Source organism: Phasianus colchicus, chromosome Z (assembly GCF_987193195.1).
Source record: "Phasianus colchicus chromosome Z, bPhaCol1.hap1.1, whole genome shotgun sequence".
Lineage (NCBI taxonomy): Eukaryota > Metazoa > Chordata > Aves > Galliformes > Phasianidae > Phasianus > Phasianus colchicus.
In genome coordinates, this window is record NC_143476.1 from 40053739 (window position 1) to 40062373 (window position 8635).

Sequence of the window (8635 nt, forward strand, 5' to 3'; positions counted from 1 at the left end):
CAGCCACTCATAAGACTTGTGCTCCAACCCCCTAACCAGTTTTGTTGCCTTTCTCTGGACAAGTTCCAGGGCCTCGAAGTATTTCTTGTAGTGAGGGGCTCAAAACTGAACACAGTGATGATGAAGACAAGGAAAGATGAGAAACTCTCAGAAAGAGAGTATGTAAATATATTGGAAATGTAAAGTAATTGTTTTTTACTAAGCTCACACAGCTGACAGAAGGGGGAATCCTCAAGACTGCATCACCAAGTACTGGACAAAAAAATTCCTAGGGAAAGACCATGTGAATTCCTTGGCCCTCAAGGGCCTTCCTCAAGGGAAGACCGTGTATTGAAGTAAAAGTGGAGGGGGTCTCAAATTAGATCTTGAAAATGATTGTATTTTATCTTTAATTCAAACTCCACTTTCATTTAATTTTTGTATGCAGTGCTCCAAATGCTGAGGACAGGCTGTGATCCTTCAGTGTCATCCATCCACCTTTGTTTGAGAGAGATGATCACTCAGAGAAAGGTGAGATAGAAAACGTGTTATAATTGCTTCAGTAATTTAATCACATTCATGCATGCGATGAAATGGTGCACTGATATCTTTTAGTGGCAATGCAGTAACAGATTATGTGTACATATATAGGCACATAATTGCAAGAAGCATCTCAAATTCCCTTTAAAATAACATATTTTACTTCACAACTTGAGGATGATACAAGAGAACATGCAGACTACTATTGTCTTTCTGTGGCCAGACACTAACTTCAGAATTACCATGAAGGTGTTCATTTGTGATCACAAGTTTGAACATTCCACCCTCCAGAAATGTGTAATATTTCATGATTTCATGAATTCACTTCCTAACCTTAGTGACAAGCATTTAGCTGATGTAAATCAACATAGTTTTATTAGCTGTGGTGGGTCTACATCTATTTTATTCACTAAGCATCTGGACTAAAGGCTATGTTTATATGTTTAAAAGGGTCTCAGAAAAATTTTAATACCCAGTGTTAAACTAAGCTTGGTTCAACACATCCAGTATAAAGAAAATAAAGCACTATACAGCAAGATCTTCCAAGACAAGCAAAATAACTTACTAAATTATTGACTTGTTATTTTGAAGTAGAAATTTTTATTTCTAACCCAGGAAGCGATCATCTTTTCTAGAGAGCACTTCTTAGACTGAATCTAATCTTTTTTGTTGTTGTTTTCTCCAGGTAGGCTGTTCAGCTTTAAGGACATAAACGAGGCAGTGGAGAGGCATTTATGTTTGCAATGTATTGGCAGACTGCCATCAACCGATGACTCTGACCACCAAAATGGCCATCTATCTTCTGACATTTTATGGCAAAGATATTTATAAAGTTAATTCCAGCTGTGTAAAGAACAACCATCTCACAGATGATGGAAAGGATGAACTGATACACTTTGGAACATAACTCATAGTTTACGGACACTGTCATAAGGGGTTGTGACCTTTTCATCTAGTACTGAGCATAGATGGACATAACATAATTCTTCTGAGCATTGTAACACAACAGCAGTTCATTCCCATTATGTCAATCCACAGCACAAAACTTTTAAGTTGGGCAATGCTTCATTATATCTTCCAGGTTAGTGCTGAATTTTACCATCAAAACCTTTGTCAATATATGTTTGTCATGGTTTTGTTTTTTGTTTTTTTTATTTGATTTTCAATATTCCACATCAAAACATCATGTACTGGAATTAGTGTTAATGCTCTAATTCTACGTACCTATCCCTATACATTACGGAAGTCATGGGATCTGACCCTTCCGGGGGGGGCGGTCTCTTACTGCCTGGCAGTGGGTGCTGGAGGGTGCTTTCCTAGCCGTTCCAAGCTTTTTCAGGTTTGACTCGGTCTCGGGAACTCTCTCTCATATCTTATTTGATTTATTAGTCTTAATTTCAATTAGATTGTATTATATTGTATTATTTTGCATTCCGATATTATAGTTAGTAAAATAAGTTTACCTCCACAGATTGTTGCCGCTGTTTTTTTTTCCTTTTCCCCCTTCCTTCCCATTTTGTGGGGCCAGGCGGGGGGTGGGGAGGGCAGGGGCCTACTGCCCCGTCACTGGCATAAACTGATCTAGTTAATTCCGTGACAATGTTGAACTAACAATATTGCCAAATATTTTTTTTCAGGGGAAAAAAAAAAAATCTTTTGATTTTCATCATCTTAGAGAGTATAAAAGAAAGAATATGCATTATTTAAAATAAATTTCTTAACTACCTATATTCTCTTTCCAAGTAGATGTCCTGAAATCCTTAGAGAACTGCTAGATTCACCAATCATTAAGCATATCTCAAATTGTCACATTAATGGACAACAAAAAAAAAGGTGAATAGAAAACTGCTCAGCTATTTAGATATAATCCTAAACAAACTTTGAAATAATATAAATAAGTTTTTTGAAAAGTTTTCGTAGTTTGTGCTTTGAATTAGAGTTGACAAAATAAAACATTAGACCACGTATGAAGAAAATTTAGTTCCAACTAAGCATCATACACATATGAAGTCTGAAAATAAGGTTGACACTCATAGTTCATTTAAGATCTTAGGGGAAAAGAAAAAAAAAATAATATGGCTGTTTTTAAGCTTTACTGTGGTTTGTCTGCTCTCTCACAAAAAATAGAAAATGTGTTTGGAATATGAAATAATTGAATTCTATCTGTGAGCATACTAGATGTGGAAATATAAAACATTTAGCACTGTGAAGCAAGGAGGTCCAACAGAAGGGTGTCAAAAGGCATGCCCTTTACATGGATGGTAGGCTTATACATGCCCTTTATTACTTACCTGCATGAGTGAGAACCAGAAGGGATGAGTGCAGGTGCCTCTTGTATTAGGAAGGTCATCCCTGCTCTCTCTCCTTTGTTCTCTCTCTTTTGTCAATACAAAAAAAAAAAAAAAAAAAAAAAGATTTTTTTCCCCAGTTTTTTTAAATGATACTGCAGTGCTCACTCCCAAGGTTCATGCTCAGTGACATAAGTATTCATGACACTGGCCAGTTGTAAGCTGAGTAGTCCTCCTATCACAGTAAAACTGTGTGCAAGAGAAATGAGATAAGCAAGATAAACAAGATAAATCAGTTGGCTGAAAAATGAAGATATTACACTTACATTAAATTAAACCTAGTGTAAAAAAGTTAATATAATCCTTCCATCTCTTTGTCTCTCAGTGTTGGCCAGAAAGAACTAAATATTCATTGATCTCCTTTAGTTACATATTAGTGATGCAACCTGAATTTTTGCTTATTGTGACTATCTATCCTTTAGAAGACACAGTCAGCCATCAAATAATATTTTAATTTTGCTAGTGCGACCTTTAGAATTCAGATGAGATTTCTAACTTGTATCTTTAAAAAATTAACCTAGACACACAGAAACCAATCATGTTCTTATTTACACTTCTATTGATTTTACCAATTAGCTTCAACTGTAAAACTGTAAAATTACATTAAATGAAAAGTAACTCCTGCTATTCTCCAGTACTCTCTTAGTTTATTTATCTGCTTACTTTAAAGAAATTGGAATAAAAGAATAGAAGGCTATATATAAACAAATGCAGATTTCTGTAATTTACTTACACTTTTAGCATGTAAAAATATATTATCAAATATTTTGATATATTTCACAATCCATATGTGATTTTAAATAGGAGGTAAGATGATGAAGCAATTTAAATGATCTAATAACATATGTTCTGTAAAAAGAGTCAGTCGTTTTATTCTTTCAGATGTCTCCAACTTCACATTCAGTGATGAAAAATCTCACAATCTCCTTTTGCTTTGACCATCTCTCTTGTACTGGGGCCAGCCTCTACACAGCGAAAAATAAAGCAGGTAAAAGACATGCTCAACTTTTATTTTGTTGTAGGCAACAGATTGTAGGGGATAATTGCCGTAAACAATGATGGTAGTTTGGTTTTGAAACAGGTCCTTGTTAAGCAGCAGTGTAGTAGTAGTCTCTCATCGTTCGTCCTCTGCCGACCGAGGGCGCCACTTGCCAGCGAAACCGACCCCAACCGGGCCGGGGCCAAATGCTCACACAGACCCCAGAGTGCGTGAGGCAAAATGGCGTTTATTAAAATGTGGTAGGCACTTAAATATTCTTGTCCCGCTTTGTCCACACCCCTTGCTTACCTGCTGTCCTATTGTGGGGCAGCGTTTGGCAAGCCCTGAGCATAGGAAACCTGACCCCGTCACATACCGTTTCCTCGCCACGCCTACTACATTTCCCCCTCCCTATGCTCAGGAATATCCCGTAACAGCGCGATCGCAACGCGAGTACATCTCTCACAACTGTTCCTTCGTTTTGTGATACAGAATCCGTTGGTCCATAACTTGCCACATGATCCTTGTGAGGCAATTCTGGAAACACATGATTATGCACGGCAAAATGGCCGCAATACAAATTATTGCGAGCAATACCAGCGCAACTACCTTAATAATTTTCGCAACCCATCCTCCAAAGTTGCCAAACACACTTCTCAGCCAGTCCCCGATGGGGTCGTCCTCCACTTGGATCTTCTCCGTATGGTCTCGCAGGGCTCTCAGCGCTTTATGGATGGATACACTGTGGTCGCTAAGATTGAAGCAACACATTCCTTCTAGGTCTTCACATCCATGCCCCTGTGCCAGGAGCAAGAAGTCGATGGCTGCTCTGTTTTGCAGCACCGCATGCCGAATGCTGTTTGTGTCTTCTAGCATCGCATTCAATATTAATGTTGTTAAATTCGCCTGCTTAGCTGACCAACATGCTAGGCGTTCTATCTGAGCCAAGCTCTGTGCTGCAGCAACCCCAGGGGCGAAAAATGATGCGAATATCCGTGCTGTGGCACTCCATAACTCTACCTCATCGTTACAATTCTCCGGGAGAGGGCTCGAACGCTTTCGGCGACGATGGTGACCCGTGATGCTCGGGCCATACTGCATCCATGTCGTGAAATTCGGAGACAGTAATGTCAGTTCCCCTAGGTAACAGGGTCCTCCTAAGGCATTGTGCGGGATGCCCTGCCAGGCTCTATCCCCACAGATCAGGAAGATTCCAGGGGGCAACGCCTTAGCCGTTTTGTTATTCCATAGCACCTCGTTGACCCCCCGTTTGAAAGTGAACCCATACCCATAAAAGTCCCAAACTGCCGTACAATTAAATGAGGATCTACCGCTAGATTTAGAAAGGACCCCACCCTTTGACAAGCAGGTTGTATTGCGCCCTGTGAAGACCCGTGTTTCATTTTTGGTATACCCGCAATAACCCGAAGTAATGGAGAAAGCCTCCGTGTTCACAGGACTGACCACAGTCCAAGAGGTCTCGTTGTATGGCTTCAGCCGCGGATCTGTGCCTGCCCACCGGGCAATTAAGGCCTGCAGTTGTATCCGAGCAGACACACCCCGCAGGTAATCTCGCCCCAACAGGGTTCCCGGTACCTGCGCTACCAGCGGGGTTAGCAGGACGGGCTTCTCCAGGGAACCGTCTCTGTTGACCACGATTATCTCGATCTGCTTGGCTGACCTCCGCGTTGGAGCAGTTCCCCCCACTCCCGCTATAGTTTGAGTGGCCCCCATTGGCCACGTGGGCGGCCAGTCGGACTCCGCAAAAACCGTCACATCCGCTCCTGAGTCCACCAGGGCGGTAAGGAAAATAGATCGTGGCCCTGGGGAGCCAGCGGGAAGCTCTGTAATTGCGGCTGTAATCTTCACCAAGGGGCGCTCCCCACAGCTCAACGATAGCGCAGCTAGTGGCAGGCCTAGATCCAAAGCCCGCCTTTCCTGAGAATCCCGTGAATCGTAAGAGGGACCCTCATCCCCCCTACCTCGAGATCGCAGCCCACGAGCTCTACATTGCGGTGCAGTGTGACCTCTCCTCCCGCACATTTGGCACACTATACCCCCATTGCTCTTACACTGTGCCTTGAAATGACCTAATTGACCGCACCTGAAGCATGGCCCAGGCGGGCGATCTGGACTCTGCCGCCCGGCAACCCCATGCGCTAGCATCACCTCAGCTACCGCTGCAGCAACCTCGCTTGCCACTGATGATTGAGACTTTTGCTTGTCCATCACATACTTAAGGACCTCACCGGGGGTGTGGAACCTGTCTGGCGCCACCCGTAATAGAGCCCGTACGTCCGAGCTCGACTTTTGATAGAGGCAATCCAGGATCACGGGGCCGTGCACTGCCCTAGGCAGCTCCGATCCCTCCACTGCCTTGATCAACCTATCCGCAAAATCCTGGAAGGATTCAGTGGGACCTTGTGCAATCTCCGTCCACGGAGTAGACGGCTCAGCATTTCTTGCGAGCCTTCTGAACGCCTCAAGGGCAGCGTCTGTAGTGGCTATTAGTTCCCCGGGCCTCAGCTCCGCAAGCTGGGCATGTGCAGTGATCATACCCGGCGTACTACCCGTCAATCTCTGCAGGTTAGACGCGTGAAGCGGATTCCCCTGATCGTTCTGGGCTGTAACCAGCATTTGTCTAAGTCTAGCCTGCCATTCCTCCTTCCAAAGCGTATACTGCACCGGTTTCAAAATCATGCGCATCAGATTCTCAATATCGTATGGTAACAGGGGTCCCGGCAATATTAATGTCTCCAAGGCGTTCATTGTCAGGGGGGACTTCAATCCTTTCTTTTCAACTGCCTCAAGCACCCTCGCTATCGCTTTCGGGTCCAGCGGGACCCAGATCGGGTTATCATCATCGGAAATCACTACCGGAAATGCCTCCGGGTTCGCAAGGCCCCGGTCTTGTGCCTCCTCCTTTACTTTAGCCCAATCAGTCAGCAGACGCCCGTCCCTCCCCCCTTTGGGACGAAGCCCCGCCCTTGCCTTTTCTTCCTCCAAAGAAGGATATAACGACCGCGGAGGGTAGGGCGGGGGCGGAGCGGGCAGAGTGGGCGGAGCGGTTGGTAGACATGCGGTCGGGAGTTCCTCTTCCCCGCCCTTCGCCGCGGCGACCGTCGCCATCTTGTCCGCCACGCTTTGGTCGTCAGTACTGCAAGGTAGCAAAGACCCGCCCCCCGGAGCCCTTTCCACCCCTTTTTCCACCTTAAGCTTACCCTCCTCTTTAGCCGCCTTAAGGGCTCCAAGTATCAAGCCCCAGGTCTTAAGTTCAGCAGCCTTTTGGTTATTCATGGCGCGTTGGCATAAAGCCGAGGTGAGCGAATCCCACCTACCCGAATCCAGCACTTGCTGAGGGGAGTCCAGCTCCCCTCCCTTTTTTAAAACCGAAAGCACCGCGGCTACCTCCTTCTTTGAAGGGGTATTTTTGCCGCAGTAGTCCTTACAAAACTGCAAAAGTACCTTAATAATCTGTTCCATGGTTACACACGCGACCTGCCGCCACTTCACAGGCTCTTCTCCGCGATGTGTCTTCCGTGAGCGACCTGCCGCCACTCCGCAGGCTCTTCTCCGCTTCACGGGCACGCCGGGTGGTTAACCCTCGATAGGCAGATCACGTCGGGGTCACCACTTGTAGTAGTAGTCTCTCATCGTTCGTCCTCTGCCGACCGAGGGCGCCACTTGCCAGCGAAACCGACCCCAACCGGGCCGGGGCCAAATGCTCACACAGACCCCAGAGTGCGTGAGGCAAAATGGCGTTTATTAAAATGTGGTAGGCACTTAAATATTCTTGTCCCGCTTTGTCCACACCCCTTGCTTACCTGCTGTCCTATTGTGGGGCAGCGTTTGGCAAGCCCTGAGCATAGGAAACCTGACCCCGTCACATACCGTTTCCTCGCCACGCCTACTACACAGCAGTAATCCTACAGCAGAGGCTCTTGGGTTGCCCAAATGGTACGATAGTTCAGATTGAGATAAATAATCATTACAGTCTAAAATATGCTTCCAGTTTTTACAATTTCATAATTGGAAATAATTATTCTCTAAAGCTTTCAAAGTTACATGTAGTTTTTATTTTTATTTTTTACCAATCCTCCTCTCTCACAAAAGTACTTACACACCTCATTAGGATAGAGGAAATGGATGTTTCTCACCTGGTTCTTACAAACTGATGCTTGGAGAAGGATTTTATGTCATTTGCTGTCTATAGCACTGATCTCATTTGTACAAGCTTTGGAGGAAAGGGTGTTATCTTAAAAATGCAGCAGAAATTTGCAAATATTTGTGGGAATGCAGAAAACATCTTACGAAAGGGAAGGTCGAATTTCAACCTGCATGCCTTTAAAGATATATTATATATGTAAATATATATGTATGTGTATATATATATGCATGTAAATACACATATATGTATATATTATGTATGTAAATATACGTATATACATAAATACATCCATTTAGTATGTATGTTACCCTTCAGTAAGATGTAAAATTTAGAAATCATCTTACCCTTTAGTAAGATGTTTTCTGCATTCCCACAAACATTCACCAATTTCAGCCTTTACTCCAGTATATATATATATATATATATATATATATATATAATATATTATATATTATAACATAAACTACCATATATGCATGTTAAATATGTATTTTTATATATACATTCATATATAATGTATATACATGTGTCTTTACATGCACATATGTATACAGATACATATACATAGACTAATATATAATGTATATACAGACTAACTTGGACGTCTTGAAAACTTTTACA

The 8635-nt window shown here is 43.2% G+C and overlaps 1 protein-coding gene across 1 annotated transcript; it reads right to left on the minus strand.

Moving 5' to 3' along the window:
* Positions 1-4073: 4073 nt before the first annotated feature.
* Positions 4074-7755, minus strand: LOC149912904 (uncharacterized). The gene has a single exon (XM_090131580.1). The coding sequence runs from the start codon at positions 7327-7329 to the stop codon at positions 4309-4311; it is 3021 nt and encodes a 1006-aa protein (XP_089987706.1). The 5' UTR covers positions 7330-7755; the 3' UTR covers positions 4074-4308.
* Between the last annotated feature and the right edge of the window lie 880 nt (positions 7756-8635).

Excerpts from the sequence above, each read along its gene's own strand:
- LOC149912904 (XM_090131580.1), bottom strand. The coding sequence starts at position 7,329 with ATGGAACAGATTATTAAGGTACTTTTGCAGTTTTGTAAGGACTACTGC.